Source organism: Podarcis tiliguerta (genome assembly GCF_965153285.1).
Source record: "Podarcis tiliguerta genome assembly, chromosome: 6".
In the NCBI taxonomy this organism is placed as follows: Eukaryota; Metazoa; Chordata; class Lepidosauria; order Squamata; family Lacertidae; genus Podarcis; species Podarcis tiliguerta.
The window spans coordinates 46,144,771-46,164,102 of NC_139539.1; the positions used below are offsets into that span (position 1 = coordinate 46,144,771).

General features: G+C 44.4%; 1 protein-coding gene across 6 annotated transcripts in view; it reads left to right on the forward strand.

The window, feature by feature from the left end:
• The window catches only part of TEAD3 (TEA domain transcription factor 3), an 89,487-nt gene that overhangs the window by 48,699 nt on the left and 21,456 nt on the right, over positions 1 to 19,332 (forward strand). For all 6 annotated transcript variants that reach the window (XM_083445816.1, XM_083445817.1, XM_083445818.1 and 3 more), the window contains exon 2: positions 3,221 to 3,475. In XM_083445816.1, coding sequence (XP_083301942.1) covers positions 3,340 to 3,475 — 136 coding nt within the window. In that variant the 5' untranslated portion in view covers positions 3,221 to 3,339. The remainder of the gene's footprint in view (positions 1 to 3,220; positions 3,476 to 19,332) is intronic.

Genomic DNA, 19,332 nt, shown 5'->3' on the forward strand with positions numbered 1-19,332 from the left:
CATTGTATCCTGGAAAATAAGGGGAGGAAAAGCCAAGCAAAGGGCCAGCTTTAAACCATCAAGTCTGCAACCCTGTCCGCACTTAGCTGGCAGTAAGCCCCATGGAATTCGGCGGGACTTACTTCTAAGTAGACTTGGTGAGGATTGTGCTGTAAGTCAAGTTTCAGTTTTGAATTCAGGGGTTCCTAGAATCATAGAATCATAGAGTTGGAAGAGACCGCAAGGGCCATCGAGTCCAACCCCCTGCCAAGCAGGAAACACCATCAGAGCACTCCTGACATATGGTTGTCAAGCCTCTGCTTAAAGACCTCCAAAGAAGGAGACTCCACCACACTCCTTGGCAGCAAATTCCACTGTCGAACAGCTCTTACTGTCAGGAAGTTCTTCCTAATGTTTAGGTGGAATCTTCTTTCTTGTAGTTTGGATCCATTGCTCCGCTTCCTGCCAGTGTTCAAAACTCCCATTGTTCTAGGTGCATTTTGCGACAGGGAATTTCATTAGCGTGATCAGTTTCTGAGCTCTGGGCGCAGTACCACACCTAAGATTTCAGATTAAAACTGCAGAGTGGAAGGAGAGGAGGACCTTTTTCTGCCTCCCCACTTCCAGCTACTCTCTGAAGACTGGAGAAGAGACCCTCTTTAGAATATTGGGGGGGGGCAGGGGAAGGACTAGAGCACGTGAAAAATGAGCATAATATTTTAGCTGCAGTTCATTCATTTTCAGCTTTGTATTCTTGTTATAAAAAAGTGTGCCTAGACATTCCGTTGTTGCGCCCATAACCTAAGTTTAAGGTGCCATTTAGCTCCTAGCTTTCATATCTCAGTTTCAAACACTGGTTCCTGCATACTAAGTGCTAGAATGATTAAAACATGTTGGTTTGCAATTAAAACGAATCTTCATACAACTTAAGAACATAACAAGAAATTTGCGGTCATGCAGCCTACATGCACTGTGGAGTTATATCTGCTTAGAAGCAAGAGACTGGTTTCTGTTTATTTCTCTCTGATACTGAGCGAGATCGCATTCTCTGATACTCAAGCAAGATTAAGACTGCAACTCTGTGAACATTTGCTTGGAAGTAAGTTCCCACTGGAAGTGGAATTTACTTTTAAAGTCAACTTACATAGCACCAGGCCATAAGTGTTGAGAACTTACCAAAGGTAAGGGCTGGTAATTGGACACATTAGTGCAGGAGTCAGCAAACTTTTTCAGCAGGGGGGCCAGTCCACTGTCCCTCAGACCTTGGTGGGGGGGGCGGACTATATTTTTTTTTGGGGGGGGGGGGAGAACGAATTCCTATGTCCTACAAATAACCCAGAGATGCATTTTAAATAAAATGACACATTCTACACATGTAAAAACACACTGATTCCCGGACCGTCCGCGGGCCAGATTTAGAAGGCGATTGGGCCGGATCCAGCCCCCTAGCCCTAGTTTGCCTACCCATGCATTAGTGTCTTTCCATGAAATGGAAAGGAAATTTCTATGTTTGGTGTAGGTAGAGTCATCAATATTCATTAGAGAATTAGAGATCTTCTACATAAAGCAGAAGTACAAGATCATGATGCAGGATGGCAGATCCTGGTTCCTGGTCCCTGTGATTATCCCTGGTCCAGTAGGAAGCCGGCAATAATAAATACAGTATGTGGCAATGTGTCTTTTTTATAAATGCTTAACCTCAGAAATGAGATCTTTTTTTCTTCATGGTTTTTTGCATAACAAAGTTGTCTTTACCAAAATGGCCTGGTTCCTCAGACATAGTAGTAATAGACAGGGGCTTTCCTGATTGCCCCCACTTTTCATGATTGGGAAAGACTGTGGTATGAGGTGAAAATCACCTCAAATTGAGTGCAGACACTTTCTGTCTACAGCTCTCTGAAACTGGAGCAATTACTCCTTCCTGCTGATCCGACCCCATTCTGGAGGGTCCTCTGACCCTCCAGGAGACGCTTTTCAGGAAACTCAGGAGACTGCAGGGTGAGGGCAGGAAAATCCCCTCCTACCAGCCTCATTCTTAAAGTATTTCTTATTATACAAGCCACTGTGTTTGATAGATGCTTATGATTCAGCATTCAAATCAGTATTTAATATCTATGATCCAGTATTATAGTCAGTTACTTTTTAAAAAGACACTTGTGGAAAAACTTGATTAAAATTGAGAAAAAGCACATGTTTTAGTGTGGCTGCATTTTGAACATGGATTATTGTTGTTGTTGTTGTTGTTTGTTTCTAAAGTTTTCTGTCATGTTGTTTTGTGGGTTATTGTAATGGTTTTTATTGTGATGCATTGTTTTCTGATTTTATGTCATGCTTTTGGCTCTTAATCTTTTGGGCAGTCGCTCAGAGTCCATCTTGTAGTGAGAGACTAATAAGTCAAATAAATAATAAGAAAAAGGTATTATGCTGTGTGCGATGGGGTTCAAAGAAACACTGATTTCAAAAATGTTGTGTTGTGTGCCATGGGGGTTATCTGACTCTCCCTTATACTAAGTGAGGCTGTTTAATTAATCCCTGCTTCAGCTCAAGTAACTTGTTAGGGATTGAGTGTGTGTGTGTGTGTGTGTGTGTGTGTTTAAGAAGATGGGTGACATCTAATATAGCACGAGCAGCTGTCCTCTCATGCAATGGCTTCTCTTTCTTTTTCTCCCATCTCTCTCCCCAAATCTGCTTCAGAAGGTTAGGGGACCCTCCGAAACAGATTTTGGGGGCTGGGGAAGTGAGAAAAGAAAGCACAAGTCCCACTGTGTAAATGGATACACATCACTGAATATCACCCAGTGTCTCTTCGTTTCCTTAGTCAAATGTTCAGATTATTGTAAGAATATCACAGTAATCACTGCAATAATGGTAGCCTTGAATGAACCAATGGGTTTTGGAATGTATGTTCTGTGGCTTGGAGAACATCAATACAGAGAGATGTGAAACATGTATATGTAGAAAATCTGTTGTATGGCAAACACTAAAAAAACCCCACACTTGGCCATATTGATTTCCAGACATTAATGCCAAACTCTCTCTGTGTGTGTTCAGAAGATTCATGTTTATAATGCTTTTGAAGGATGATCAAGCCCCCAACAAGAGAGAGAAAGAAAAGACTGACCGTTCACACTTCTCCATTACTTTTGAATGAAAGAGTACAGTTGTATAGTCTAGAATTATAAAGGAGAACTGGGAGTCCACAGGCGTGGTTCACTAATCAGCAAACTTTTCTTGCCCTTAGGTTGCTGAGTTGCCGTTTGGGGCTCAGGGTCAGAGCCCAGAGCAGCCATCACAATAGCGTCCAACAGCTGGAACGCCAGCGGCAGCCCCGGGGAGGGGCGAGAAGATGGACAGGAGGGGATGGACAAGAGCCTGGACAATGATGCCGAAGGAGTGTGGAGTCCAGACATTGAACAGAGCTTCCAGGAGGCGCTGGCAATATACCCGCCATGTGGCCGGCGGAAGATTATTCTCTCGGACGAGGGCAAAATGTATGGTGAGTGAGACCGTGTCATGCTTCTATGTTCATGTGGCTTAAACCAGATTCCATGCAGGACACCCATTCATTGCACATTGTCCATTCAGATGGCCGCAGCTTTGGATATTTATTTATTTATTCACACTTATCTCACCTTTCATTGCATTTGTTCAGTGTGATTTTCATCTTTTCCCTCCTCCTTTTTACTTACAAATATCTCGAGAGGTAGGTTACGGTTGAGAGAGAGTGACTAGCCCAAGGTGAGATTCGTGACTGAATGGGGATTTGTATCTGGGTCTCACAAGTCCTAAAAAGGTAAAGGTAAAGGGACCCCTGACCATTAGGTGCAGTCCTGACCGACTCTGGGGTTGCGGTGCTCATCTCGCTTTATTGGCCAAGGGAGCCGGCGTTCAGCTTCAGGGTCATGTGGCCAGCATGACTAAGCCGCTTCTGGCGACCAGAGCAGCACACGGAAATGTCGTTTACCTTCCCGCCGGAGCGGTACCTATTTATCTACTTGCACTTCGATATGCTTTTGAACTGCTAGGTTGGCAGGAGCGGGGACCGAGCAATGGGAGCTAAAACCGCTATACCACATTGCCTTCTGTATCTGAGGATTTGATCAAGGATGTCTTTCATTATTTATTTATCATCTATTTACAGCCTAAAATATTATGGTGTAATAGCCACCATGTTTTGTTTTGCAGGCACATACCAAATCCCTTCAGCTGCTGGCTAGGGAGATCCAGGTGGGGGAGTAGGAATTTGCTTCTTATAAACATTCTTAGGTTTAAAATATGTACCTCTGACACACAGGCCTTAGATGCTAAAAGTGTGTTTTGCTTTTGGCACTTCAGGATGTTTCTTTCCAGTCTGTGTGCTTGACTTGGTCCCTGCTGTGTTTTATCTCCCTGATCGCTTTGGCTGGTAATAAAGGAGATGGACTACCCAGAGATCATCCTGAGAGAGGGGAGATGAAGTGTTTGTGGAGGTGGCTGTCTTGGAGTGGATAAAGAACTCCAGGGTAGCGCTGAACTCTTCTTCCCTAGACTGTTGACTCACATCTCCTTTGTACTTCCCTAGGTCTACATATCCCTCCCACTCCCTTATGCCTCATCTCTCCTCTCCCTCCCACTCTTTTCTCTGCCTGGCTTGACTGACTGGTTTGGTAAGCTCATTCCTGTCAAAGGAGAGATTGATTTTCATCTGCTTGAGGATCCCACATGCCTGCCGTTGGGTGTGAAAGATGGTGTATCCTCTCGCAAGCAAAACACTCTATTCTCTTTTTTTAGGTTTATCACCTTCCTTGTATTGGGGTTTTATTAAATGCCACAACAGGGTCTGCATCTGTGATTTTCTTGCTTCTCATTATGATACTGTGACCTCAGATAGGCTAGGGCTGCAATCCTATACGCTCTCACTCCTGAGTAGGCATTTATAGAAACACGCTGGAATTCCAATGAAACAAACTCTCCCATCTTTCAGTTGACTTCTTTGTGCATTTTATGTGCCCTCATTAAGTTGGTGACATTACAAATTCATACCCGTAGCTTACCCCTGGGGTATGCTTACTTATTGTTTTATTTTAAAATATTTCTAGACTAATTTCCTGGGCCATCCCCATCCAAAATGACTTACAACAATAAACTACCATAAACAATCAGAAATACTTAGAGATATTTTACTGTAGTGCATTGGTGGGGAACCTGTGGCTCCCCAGATGTTGTTGGACTACACACCCCATCATCCCTGACCATCAGCTTTGCTTGGTAGGGTTGATGGGCATTGGAGTCTAGCAACATCTGGAGGGCCACAGGTTCCCAGTGCCTGTGTAGTGTGAGAGCTCGGTTAACTGAAGAAGGCTCAGTTGTCGGATATTAATTCGTTGCAATTCCTTTTCTGTTTTTGAGTTTGTATACACATTCTGTTGCAGATTTTAATTGTCATGGTTTTATGCCAAGCTTTGAGATAACCAGCCTGCAGCAGTTGGCTCCAGTAAAAACCCAATAGCCATCTTCATCCACCGCCTCCAAAACAGAAGTGCTTTACTTGTGTAAGCAGTGTTACGTAGGAGCTACAGACTCACAAGATCACAACTCCAATGTTAGGTTGATAAGATGAGTAGGTCACTCATATGGATAGGAATTTTTCTCAGGCTGGCCCCTGGCATCTTGTTGGAACCAGCACTCGGTGTAAAAATGGTTTCATCTGGAATGGGAGGGAGGAGAGGAGATTATGCCTTATCAGTTGCTGTTGTGAAATGGGCGGTAACGAAGACAAAAAGGCTCATACACTACACAACATAAGCTCTCTCGCTTATGAAAGGAATGGGTTGTAGATCCTGAATTGCTCTAGATCAGCGGTTCTCAACCTGTGGGTCTCCAGATGTTGTTGGACTACAACTCCCATCATCCCTGAGCTCTTGCCTTGTAAGCTAGGGGTGATGGGAGTTGTAGTTCAACAACATCTGGGGACCCACAGGTTGAGAAAGGCTGCTCTAGATACTTTTATGGAAGGTGAGGAGGAGAAGAAGAAAGGGCAGCTTTGGTCCTTTTGCCATTGAGATGATACATTTCTGAACTCTGTGCCCACCACACCTAAGAAAGCAGTTAAAAAGTAAAGGAGGGAGGATGAGAATGAAGGTCCCTGACTCCTGATTGGTTTGAATGTGATAAATCCGTGTTGCCACCATAATTGGCTTAGTTAAGTAATTCTGTCAGTCTCCTCACATTTAAGTAAACACAGAAGGAGAGGTAGGGGTGGACTGCCAAGCTCTGCCCCTTCCACTGTGTTAACTTGTCCCAATTCAGAGCCTTCCACAAGTTTGAGGGTGAGGATCTGAAGTGGGATGCTGTCTCTGGTCATGATTGTGCTGGGTTCTTCCATGAAGGAAAGAGACTCCTTCTTTCAGGCAGTTGCCCTCAAACTTGTGGACAGTTCTGAACTGTCTAGGGGTGTCATGTTGCAGGGGTGAAGCTTGGCAGTGTGCCCCTTGTGTCTTGCTTAAATGTGAGGACATTGAATAGCCAGATAGGGCTTGAATATCTTCCCTTATGCCAGTGCCTCAGGTTGTGGTGGCAGTGGCAATCGTAGGGTTCAGGCACAGTTTCACCCAAACTGTTTCGTGTTGCTGCAGAGTGAAATGTTGTAAACAGACACGTATTGCTGCTTCCTACTCATCAGCTCCTGCTGTGATGTCATAATTCTATGTTTGTGACCTCAAAGCACTATCTCCATAGGAATGGATCATCCTGTTGACAAACACTGGATTAATGACCATGCTGAATGAGTCAGGGATCGGAAGAGAACATTGCCTGTTAAGTGCATAATTGTTTGTCCTTTTTTTTTTGCTAACATTGTTTGAGCCTCCCCAAGGGTAACTGCTGTTCTCCTCCTGGGACACTAGCCTCCCAACCGTGCAGTAGCTGCTTTATCTGTGTGCAGCTCCTGTAAGACTGTGATAACCCTAGAGGATAGCTCAATCGGTAATACACGAGGCTCTTATCCTCAGGGTCATGGGTTTGAGCTGCACTGCAGGATTGGGCTCATGGTCCCTTCCAACTCTGTGAGTCTGACATTGACATGATTCCAGCCATGACTCCTTCCCACAGAATTTGCACCATGGAAGGAGAGAAGCTTCCCAATTCCATGTACAAAGGTGCAGATGGATAGAGTCATGCAGTTTCAATATTGTCCAAAATGCTCATGGATAAACAGTTCCCATGTAGCTGGGAGAATGGATATACATATTCAGCATAGTGCATGGATGCTGAAAATGATTGGCTAGAATTGGTAAGGGATGTCTTCCTCAAGTTACGTTGTTGCCTTTAGTAGTCCTAATAAAGGTAAAGGTAAAGGTAAAGGGACCCCTGACCATTAGGTCCAGTCGTGGCTGACTCTGGGGTTGCGGCGCTCATCTCGCTTTATTGGCCAAGGGAGCCAGCGTACAGCTTCTGGGTCATGTGGCCAGCATGACTAAGCCGCTTCTGGCGAACCGTTTACCTTCCCGCCGGAGCGGTACCTATTTATCTACTTGCACTTTGATGTGCTTTCGAACTGCTAGGTTGGCAGGAGCAGGGACCGAGGAACGGGAGCTCACCCCGTGGTGGGGATTCGAACCACCGACCTTCTGATCAGCAAGCCCTAGGCTCTGTGGTTTAACCCACAGCACCACCCGCATCGCAGTAGTCCTAGTAGTTCACCATTAAAAATGGGAGTGCTGCAGGTATCCATATCCTGGAACGCCTGCCCCAATCCTAAACATAGGTGAATAGGTTGTGGTTACCCATTTTGAGAGAACTTGTTGTGTTCAGTGGCGTGTTTTGTTATTCTTCACATGTTCTAGTGCTGAGCCCTGGCACTAAATGCATACGCCTGATGTTGAAATCTGGCCTGAGTAGTTATTTTAGCCCTGGGGTTGCTAACATTTTTGGACTTGTAGACCCTTTTGCAAACCAGAGAAACTGCTGAAGACACAACCAAGCACATTCCACAGCCTAATATATTGGCTACAACAGAATGCTGCTTTCAAGCCTGGTTTCAGCTGGGAGAGGAGACCCTGGTGGCACATGTGTGCCTGCAGGTGACAAATTGACGACCCCTGTTTTATCCACTGTACTTATATTTTTAATGTGGCTGAGTACTTGTGCTCCTGCCATAACTGTTTCCCATGCCTTCTTACCAGGAGCCTGCCGAAAGGGGAGATGACACATTGCACCTCCCCTCCCCTTTTGCGCCCCCAACATGGCCCAGGGTCTCTCTGACAGGCAGGGGTGGAAGGTTTCTGAAGAGGCACATTTTTTAGATTTCTCCAGGAATAGCTGGAGTGCCGCTGGGGAGCTTGGCCTTTGTTCATCAAGCCCAAGTGTACAAACTGGTTTTTCCAGCCACTTGGAGACATCTGGCAATCGCTTAAAGAAACAGCAGTCCTGTTCTGCTTCTGCCTTTTAAAAATTTGGCTGCTCTCCCCTCCCCAATCTTTTTTTTTTAACCCTGTTTTACACTTTACCCCACCTCTGCTTTTCTTCACTCTCTAGAAATCTCCTCTTGACTGCATGTGCAATAAGAGTAGAGCAGCATAGAGGTTGTTGGTTTTTTTAGTTGGCCTCTCTCCCAGAGTATGACTGGAAGGAAAGGGGACACGCCATCTGCACTTACCTTTTCAAGTGAGTGAGGAGAGGGAAGTCTCTATTTTAATTGGCTGCAGTGCCAATAGCCTGCTTGTTCCAAGACCTGTCTTGATGGGAGAAGCTGTCTTGGAAAAGGACCACTGGATCTCTGATCCCCACTTGTGCCCATCCTTAACCTTACTTGGTTAGAAGAAAGCTTGAATCACTCAAGTGCTCTGCCACAGATCTGTTATGGCCTGGAATGTTGCAGCTTTCCTCTTTTGCCTGGTAGACTTTGCAATAAACTCATGTGGACTAGGTAAAGAAATGTAAAGTAGCAACACTGATAGCACCATATGTTCAGGGCACAGGCTGGAGAGGGTCTTGTGAGTTCCATCTTCACAGGACTTTGTTCTAAACTTCATTTTATGTGTGCAACACTTGCTGTCCATAATGAATGAGTCGGAGCTGGCCTTGTGGTATTTGGAAGGACAGTCCCTATCAGGAACAAAGACAGCTTACCATTGCAAACAGTCATGGGCAACAAAGCAAAAATAGAGTTGCATGTCTGCTCTACTACTTGTTGCCTTTGTCTCCTTATTTATATTGAATAATTGAATTAAAAGTTAATCTGGATTGTTAAAATTGTTTGCCTTATTGTAAAGTCTTAGTCCTGATTTTGATAGTGTTGTGGCCGGTGGTTGCTTTATATGTTAGTTTTTCCCTGCTTGCATTTTAAGGAACAATTGTAAAATGGCTGAAGATGGGCAGCTTTATGACCTGGAAATATAGGCATTCAGCTTTGGCAGTTTGCCTGTTGCATGTCGTCCATCTATATCTACTGGGCCACATGCTATAAAGATGCACATTCTTGACCATCTTTCACCTGATGCCTTTGCGTGCTTATAAATATGGAAGTAAGGTTAAATAACGTAGAAAGCAGCAGACAACACTCAGTTTTTCTGCTGTGAAGTTACAAGTTTCTGCTCTTGCAAGTAGCAACTTCCAGTTTTTTGAATCCTTATTGCACTTTTAGTGATGTATGGAAGTGAGAGCTGGACCATAAAGAAGGCTGATCGCCGAAGAATTGATGCCTTTGAATTATGGCGCTGGAGGAGACTCTTGAGAGTCCCATGGACTGCAGAAGATCAAACCTCTCCATTCTGAAGGAAATCAGCCCTGAGTGCTCACTGGAAGGACAGATCCTGAAGCTGAGGCTCCAATACTTTGGCCACCTCATGAGAAGAGAAGACTCCCTGGAAAAGACCCTGATGTTGGGAAAGATTGAGGGCACAAGGAGAAGGGGACGACAGAGGACGAGATGGTTGGACAGTGTTCTCGAAGCTACCAGCATGATTTTGACTACTGCGGGAGGCAGTGGAGGACAGGAGTGCCTGGCGCGCTCTGGTCCATGGGGTCACGAAGAGTCGGACACAACTAAACAACAACAAATTGCACTTTAGTTCCTGTTCATATGTGAGGGCTTATTCGCACAAAATATCACCACCCCTTCCCCTTCTCCCTGGTCTCAGAACTTCCTTGGGCATACAGTTATGTGGATGAATGTAGTTCATGTACTAGTGATAATGGACATGGGAAAAGTGCCCCCTCAATTCTTGGGAATTGCTGCCGGCCGTCTCAGAGAACACCCAGTTCATGGGTTAATATTTTCCTATGTGAGCACAAACCTAAGGAAAGTTGATTGCGTGAAGTTAAAAAAAGGGCTGTGTGAACAGGGTCTGAGAGGTGAAGTTCCATTGAAGAAGGAGCAGGAGTAGGTACTCCTTCGAGTGGTACATATTATCCACTCTGGAACTGTATTCACATGAACAAGTCCACCCATTTCCAGTGTGTGTGCACACATGCATACCATAGGTGCATACTGTGATAGGAATTGTGAGATTTTGTTTACAACAATACTTTCTGCCTTAAATAACAGTAGAGGTTTTTTATCCCCCCCCCCAAATGATTTCTTATTGATTCTGTTAGTTTTGCTAGTTCAAGGAATTCACATAGCTTTAAATGCCATTCTTCTTTTGTCGCTATTACATTGCTCTTCCAATATTTTGCTACAAGAATCTTGGTGGCTGTAATGACATAAAGAAAATTAAAAATTAAATTTAAAAAGAATGGGGTGTTTTTAAAAATTACATGATGAAGTATGTTTCCGAAGATTACTCTTGGTTGAGCATAGACTAAATTCCAGAGAGGTATGAGAATGGGTTCCTGCAGGACAAGAATGGACACAGAAATTTTTAGATATGAGAAATTAGGAACCGCATAGTGGTAGAAGGAAGTCATTAAACAAATCAGGGAATAAAACCAGAGAATAGGCACAGATAAGAGAGTAATAGTAGTGAGGAGAAATCGACAAGGTGAAGATAAAAGGACTGCTTACTGGAATTATATGTTTAAAATAATGTTGATGATGGTTTGTATTTCCTAAAAAAACCTGTATGTCGTTGATAAGATGTTTTGTTAAACTTTCTTCCTATTTCCCCCCATCTTTTCCCTCTCTCCTACTTTTTCTTGTTTTCCTTTTTCTTTTCTATTTTCTTTTTGTGTGGTTTTTTTCTTTCATAGCAGAACAACGTATCTGATTATGTGCAATTTTTAATGTGTAAATAAAGATTATATATAAAAAAGTAGAGTTTGCATCTGGGATATCCTTCTGCAATGCCGCTTAGCAAAATCCTTTCTGTGAGGAATCGGTGTTGTTGATACACAAAGAGTGTGCAGTCCATACAGAAGTAGGGTAGCCATTCAGGATAATCACGAAGGGTGTTCTGTGAATGCGGCCTGGCCTTTCCGAGCATTTTGGCTAACAGTTCTTAGAAATTATTTCTGCAAAAGGCTCCAGCTGCTTGTTAAGAATATGCCATGTTTCGTACCAAAAAGCCTAGCAGCAGACTGCTAAAACATCATTGCTTGTGGTGCTCTTAGACTAACAGAATGGTGCTCTTCAGCTGTGGGTATATATATTTTTTGGTCCAGATTGAACTTGGTGGTGAGACATTCCACCCATAGCTTTCCAGCCTTGGGTAGGTGGGTGGATGAGATGGGGGGGGGGGCAGGGGCGCAAGGGCTTCTGGAAGGTCAAAGAGAGCTTCATTTCAGAGCAGGTGCTGGAAGCAGGATGCCTCAGGAATCCCAGAACACTGACGAGGCGAGCCGAACGCCTACGATAAATGGGTCGTGCTTGGCTGAGAGCGAGCCGGTTACTGACACAGGGGCTGATCTCCCAGCTGCTGTGAAGAGCGGCTGAAGGGAAGGAGGGAGAGCTGTGACCTGTGGTAACCTATAGCACTTGAACGGTGGCCAGTGTGCAAGAGCCAGAGAGGGAGAGAGAGAGCAGAAGGGTCTGGTCCGTGTATGGCAAGGGGCATTTCTTTCTCCTCCGCTGGGTTAGGAGGGGAGCTGAGCCAGGCACAGAGGAGGCTGCGCACTTGCCCCAGACAGCAGGTGTAACTTGAGTTGCGCTCCGCCTGGGCTGGTATGCTGCCTGCTGCTGATTGGCTGGAAGGTTGCCCCACTAGGTTATTTTTAACAGAGCTGTCCAACTGGTTCACGTGGTGGTGTCAGGGAAGAGGAATTTGGAGAATGTAGTAATTTGGAGGAGGACGTGCCCTCGGAGGGAATGGCACAGCCTCTGGTGAATCACGGGACCGGGACAGCTGAGCAGGGGCAGGTCTGTAGTGCCTGCCGGTACCAGAGGGAGACAATTAGCCATGGCAGGTGCCCTGGAGTGGGAAGAACGCACGCACAGAGCTTCTCAGTTGACTCTTTATCTTCACGGCACAGATAGGAACACAAAATGACACTGGGAGAGAAGAGTTGCAAAAGCGGTTTCTTTGCATATGCATGCTACTGCCAGTGCTCATTTTCTTTTTATCCGGCTTATATACATTTTCTGATTTAAAGAAGGTTTTACAGTCTTCTAGTGTGCTCACTTTGCAACAACTCTGTGAGGTGGGTTCCTCTTGTGCTTTAGGGCCAAGCTTATATGGTACGCAGGAGATGCACCGAGGGCAGCTGCTGCTTTTGTGAACAACAAGCAGCCATCAGGAGATGACAGTTCGATAGGAAGAGAGGTGGAGGGGAACTTTGTGTAACCCTTTATTCTCCATTCATTTCCCCCCCACTTCTGCTCATGGAGAAAAACAGTACAGGTACCTGGACCATAAAGTCCGTCCATCCGTCCGTTCCCCCCCCCCCTACTATTCCTAATCGCAGGCTCTTAAGGCTTTTGTTCATTTTTAAAGAAGTCAGATGGCTGCACACATCTCTCATGTAACATCTAGTTTGCTTCTTAACACGTGGAGGGATTGTGGCCTGACTTCTCCAAGCATATATAATTAATATTTTGCGTAAGCAGGACTTTTCCATATTTAAATTCTGCTGCCTCTCTACTTGGCTGAATGGCTTTACAACAGTGAAGAATGTGTTATGGAGAAGTAGGCATGTAATTGTTTGTGCCTCGTTTCAAGTGAGGAAAGCTTCTTGCGTATGCACGGTTCTTATCTGCTTGCAAGAGAATGAGAAAATTGCACAGTGGTTGCTGCTGGCATCCTAGACATAGGTTCATTATTTGGGTAGGTTATACCTTATATTGACAATTACCAAAGACGTCTTCATTGTGTTTAGATTTAGCTCACAGTCAGTTACTTGTCTTGTCATTAGAAGACTGTTTTGAGTGTAAAATAAACAGGTGTGCTCTTAGAGACAGGCATGCCTTGGTATACTCATCCGCCCATATGTGTTGACATGGACTAGAAATGTTTAGCTTTAGACAGAAAGACACAAAACCATTAGACTGGTTCAGACGAACAATCTCTCTAAGCCTTATGAAGTTTGTTTCAGTTCCCATATTCAGCAAGATGGCAGCAAGGAATAGGGGGCCATGCTGAGTAGCCCATGTCCTGATCTCATGGGCTGCTCTTCACACCACCACTCATGCCTGTGTGTGTAGCACAGCACAAACATCCACAGGGAGGGATCCTTCACAGGTATAATTGATATGTGCAAAGTCCTGTGGGATCTGGAGCACTGAACAACCAGGAAACTTTACGGTAATAAGATGAGCTGAAAATTCTTTCAACAAGTTAACGAAAATGACACTGCCATAGACTGGACGGATGGGGCATTGAGAACAGGAGGAAGACTGCTAATGCTTGTTGGCTTTATCTCCCATCAGTTCATCTACATACTAAAATGACGAGCACTCCAGCAAATCATCAGTTGGTTGCTGTGAAGGTGCTGGGTGAAGTTCTTTCTGTTGACTTTCCTTCCTATCCAAACACCTTATTTCCAGTTTTCTTGTAAACAGCACTTGCAATTCTGTTCTACATCCAGGATCTTAAAGGTTCCTGTCTGCTGTTGGCATTCCTTTGTTAAGGGACTCATCCAGAGTCAGTAGTTTCCTTGGAGACATTTCTCTATCCTGGTGCCCTTGCTATTCCCAGTGGGGCCCAGACCTAAAAAGCAGCAAACACTGGCACTGATTTGTGTTCTTGACATCAATTGTAAAAATAATTTTTTACCAATCACCTGGGTATATGCTTTGCTTTTCAGGATCCCAATTTAAGGATTTCCTTATGCTCCTCAAAGCACACAAACATTGGTGCTGCCTGCTTTGTAAAAACCAATCTGTTTGTTTCCATCCCATCATTGTACCTCCCTAGCACCCACCCCCTGCTGCATAGCAGAGCTAGAGCCTTAACACCCATTGTTTACTCCTAAACTGTTCTTGTCAGACTAGTTAACTTTCAGGTGTATTTACCTACAGCTCTGTCTCTGTACTGAGTGTGTGACGAAATGTTGTTACTAGTAGTAACTGATCTTTCAATTCCTGTAAGTTACCTTGTTTACCTCTGTATAATTTGAGCAAGTACCTGAGTGAATTCAACATTTTGGTTTCTTTTATTGACCTTTTGCTCTACTGTGCTTCAATATCTTAAAACATCAGTTTGGGAATAGGCTGATGTGTTTTTCCAATAGCTTGACTGTGTCATGCTCAGTGTTTGACATTAGCCAGGTGCCAGGCGCATTTTGCACCTGGCTTTTGGCCACTTGCGACCAAGTGAAGATGCCTGGGTGCCAGAATGGTGCCTAACATCTCCACTGCCTGGAGGTGCCTGCCTCCTTGGATCTTGACTGTTTTCACACACTCATGCCCATCCTGTAGAATTCTATCCGTTATATTTTACCTGCACAATCAGAAAGAATTTCAGAAACTAAAATGCTTTTTCTGTGCAGCCTGAGCAGGGGCAGTGAACATTATAGCTAATTGTTGTAGCATGTCTTCATTTACTCCACCCCACTTGCAGTGCTCATAGTTGTGAAGAATATTCTTACGTTATGAATGGTCCATGTCACAGATAAGAAAAAGAGGTCGGAATATGCCCATATAAATATGGACTCTCCCTGGATCAAGTGACTTTTCTTCTTTTCAATTCTCAAGTGCTTAACCTAGCTCATAGTTGTTCTCTGAACTGGCCAGATGTTTGACTGAGAATCAATCACAATCAGTCCGTCATTTGAAAAACAAGACTTTAGAATCATCTGGCCCCCAAATGGCAACAAGACATTCCTTTTTGGCGACTGTAACTTTGGTTTAAGGAACCAATTGGCACCTAGCTTATATATCTGAGTTTCTACCACTGGTTGTGCCTGCCCGGCCGATGCCTAGTAGGGAAGAGCATCAAAAGTATTTTTTGTTTCTTGAGTTGGAGAGACCTGTGCTGCCTCTGTTCAGGGTACATGCCAAAAGATAAAAAGTCGGCTGAAATCTCTAGCTCTGTTGTAAATCTGAGTTTAGCTGCTGCTGTTCTGATTGGAAAGATAATGGCGGGAATTTGGAGCCTTGTTATCAAAGTGGCAAACATAGCATGGTTGTGGCTAGGGATCTGTCCCACCTTCCTTGTAATTGTGTTGCTCCCTTTCCCCCACACTAAGCCAAAGTTGAGGAAAGAATTGGTGGCCTCAGCAGCATGGATAGAGTGAAGCAAGTTGATATTTCATTCATAGTAAATTTAGTGCCTCTTCTTTCCATTTTATTTTCCAGCAGCATAGTAACCAATCAGATGTCACACCTATGAAGGTGCAATAAACAATTAACCCAGTCAATATTATAATCCATCCAGCCAGTGAAATGATCAATTAATGTACTATGGTTATGATCCTGTACTTGCTTACCTGGAAGCAAGCTCCATTGGACTCTGTGCGAAACTTAATTCCAAGTAGACATGCCTAGGGTTGCACTATTCAAAGAGGAGAATTTAAATGCTGAGCAACGTTAAGTTAAGACAAGATATCCAACTAGTGCTGTGAAACCATGAGTCAGTCCATTAATTCATTTCTCAACCAGTATAGCAATCAGTTAGTTGAAAAGTCAGTTGTTGTTCATAAAATAAACATCAGAAAGTTGTCAGTGCAGGGTTAAGTGCTTCTAAAACCATTAAAACGCTGATCTAGAAAGACTTCAGTTTACACCTGCCTAGTTCCCCATCTCACAGTCTGTTTTGGCGTGGTCTCCCTCCTTATGGTCTTCTGTTTTGGAATGGCTCAGATCCCATGTGTGTTTATTAACACACATGAGTATGCATGTGGTTGCATGCAGTGGCACTGCTGCTACAAGCAGTTGCAAAGTATTAAATAAGTCCAGAGTAAGTTGACAACAGACCTGGATGAATTTTGCACAGGAAACCTGCCTCCTTCTTACCCCTCTCAAAGAGGAAAGGCGAATGAGATGCAGCAAATGACAAGCAATTCATCTAAGCTGTTGAAGAATCACAGCAAGCCCAGATTCTGTATCCTTGCACACAATTCTTGAACTGTGGCTTTCTGGCCATGTTATTTTGCTTTTCTCAGTATCACATCAAAAATAAGATTTGTTTGGGCATGTAAGAGAGACTATCTGGTAACACTATAAAGGTAGCTTCCTTTTTTAAAGAAATAAAACAGAAGTGGACCTATTGGTAGTACTCTGAATTGACTTTTAAGATGTTGAATTCTAAAAGCAAGGGGCAGGCAAAATGTCCACAGGGAAAATATTGAATTGCAAAAGTTTGTAGAGCGTTAAACAGGCAAAATTATTTTCTCTCAAGCGGTGGGCATGCAGTTTGCATCCATGGAAACAATGATTAAGTCAGCACAGGACCTGGACATCCTGAGTCAATTAAAACACTTCCCCTCTGAAAAGAAGCGTTCCTTTGATCCATTGTGATGTCAGATCCCACGTGGGGGAGAGCCAGTCAAAAACAATGAAGTTTTCTAGTTAAGGATCAGTTAATGAATTATGCATACAAAATATAGGGAGGCAAGTAGGAGGAAAAAGAGATTTGTTGAACTCTGCTTAGCCAAAATTGCCTGCATCCCCCCCCCCCCCGTTTATTTGTACAGTCATACCTTGGGTTGAAGTTGCTTCAGGATGAGCGCTTTCGGGTTGCGCTCCGCGGTGACCTGGAAGTAACGGAATGTGCTACTTTCGGGTTTCATCGTTCGCGCATGCGCAGATGGTCAAAACGACGTCATGTGCATGCGTGGAAGCAGCGAATCGTGAGACGCGCAGACACGGGTTGCGTTTACTTCAGGATGCGAATGGGGCTCTGGAACAGATCCTGTTCGTATCCAGAGGTACCACTGTATAGCTCTTTCTCAGAATGGCAGGTGGGTCATGGGTGGCCAACCTTTCGCAAGCATCGAGGCATTTGAAGCACACCTGGACCAAGGGTAGGAGGGCTTGCAGGCATGGCTATGGCATGGAATCAACCCCTTAGCTTGCCTGCCGCTCCCATGCTGTGCTGTTGCCTGCAATAGCCCAGACTGGAGGCAAAACTTCACTGTGGGTTTAAGAACTAGTTAGCTATGGCAGCCCACAATCTATTGCTCTGGAATTGACATTGGTCACCTTTGGGTGCAGTTATTTCAATGTTTAACGGGCAGTCTAATCTGGAAACTTTTTTGAACCAATAAATAGTTGACAGACAATGTCGAATAATACTTTTGCTAGTCTAAAAGGCTGAAGAATTGCTGAGTTGCACAGCAACATTTGTATCTTCATCACACCAGAAACACCACTTTCTGTGTCTATAAAACTGGGCCCTCTGTCTTATCCTAGCATGCACAGGTGAGTGGAGAATGAGACTATCAATGCCATGAGTGGTACGCTAGGCTTTCATGGGGTTTGTTTTAGTTTTGTGCCTCATTTTCCACAACTGTGAATCAGGTGTGCGTGTGCGCACGTGCACAAGGGAGACACAGTGCTGGAATTTAAATAAAATATTTGTGAATTGCTTATAATGCCACATTAGTGTAGTGCCTAGGGGGGGAATGAGGGGAAGGGTCCCCACAAATACAGCTGTTTGCCCTTCTGGAGTCGGAGGCCGTACTTGCAGGGCACCCACAGCCTTGTCTTAATTTCATATAAGTGGAATGGAGTGAAAGCCAAAATGGAGATGGACGGATGAGCGGAGAAAGCCTTCTGCAATCCGTCCCTTTCCCAACAGTAGTGAGCGCAGGTGTGACCACACCCACTTTTGGTTTGGGCTTGGTCCCTGACTGGCTTCAGTCCCCCACCTCTGAAGGAATGCAGCCCTCCACAGGGCTAGGTGAAGGTTCCCGATTCCTGGTCTGTCTATTCCTTTTTTAAAATATACCCAGTTTTTGACTGCACCTGGATATATATTTTTAATATATGTGGCCATGTGATAATTTCAGCTTATAAATTTTATTGTTTAATGTCTTAATTTGTATATTAAGGTACTTTTATAGCTCTGTTTAGAGTAGGTAATGTCTTGATAACATAAACGTTTTACGTTTTTTGTATCAATCCAGTATATTTTCTTTTAATTGTTGAATGATTTTGTGTACATTGCGGCAGCCTTTGGCTATGTGCAATAAAACTGACTGACTGACTGGATCTCCAAGTGGCTTACAAAATTCGAAACATACCACGTGGAAGGCTTAAACATAAAAGAAACATCGCGGAACATCAGTGCTATTGCTCTAGAAAAAGAGGTGCCGGAACTCACCATGAACACCTCCCTTGTTCTCTTAGAATGGCAATGGCGCCCACCTGAGAGGTGCCAGAACTGAGTTCTGGCGAAATCCAGCTGGGGGGAAAAAAGCCCCGCAGAACAAAATTCATGGTGCAAAGGCCTCCTGGAATAAAACTATTTTAACCTGAAATTCGTCAGGGACTGTGCCTGCCTGATTTCTAGTGGGGAGGGAGTTCCATAGAATTGGAGCCACTACACCAAAGGCATGACTCCTCAGCTAAGTCGAGCGGCACCATGCTGATTTGGTTGTAAAGAGTACGCCGATACTTGAGTGGTTTGCGGAGCTATTTGGGTCCCCCAGTAAGAGAGACCAAGGCCTCTGGGGCCTGCTTTTTCGTTTGTTTGTTTTAAAGGCGTGCCAGGAACTACAGATATCAAGGGATGTGCATTGAGCCAGCTGGCTTTTATAAGGGCATTGTTACTCCGGTATAGGGTATCATCCTCCTCTGTCCCTCTCACGTGGTGCTGCTTGACCCTGTAGAGCACCTGGCCTTGTCTGTCCAAGACTGGGATTGGGTGTTGGGGTGGGGAGCGAAAGGAGTGGGTGAGGGGCTGTTGTGTGTCTTTATTTCAAAGAGTGAAGCCTGCTCTCAGAGAGGACATCCAGTGGATGTCATGAAAGGAATACAGGGCATTGGCATCGCCAGGGCAGCCACAGTTGCTGCAGCTTTTTTTTTTAAAGAAAAAATAAATATATTATTATTTAGAG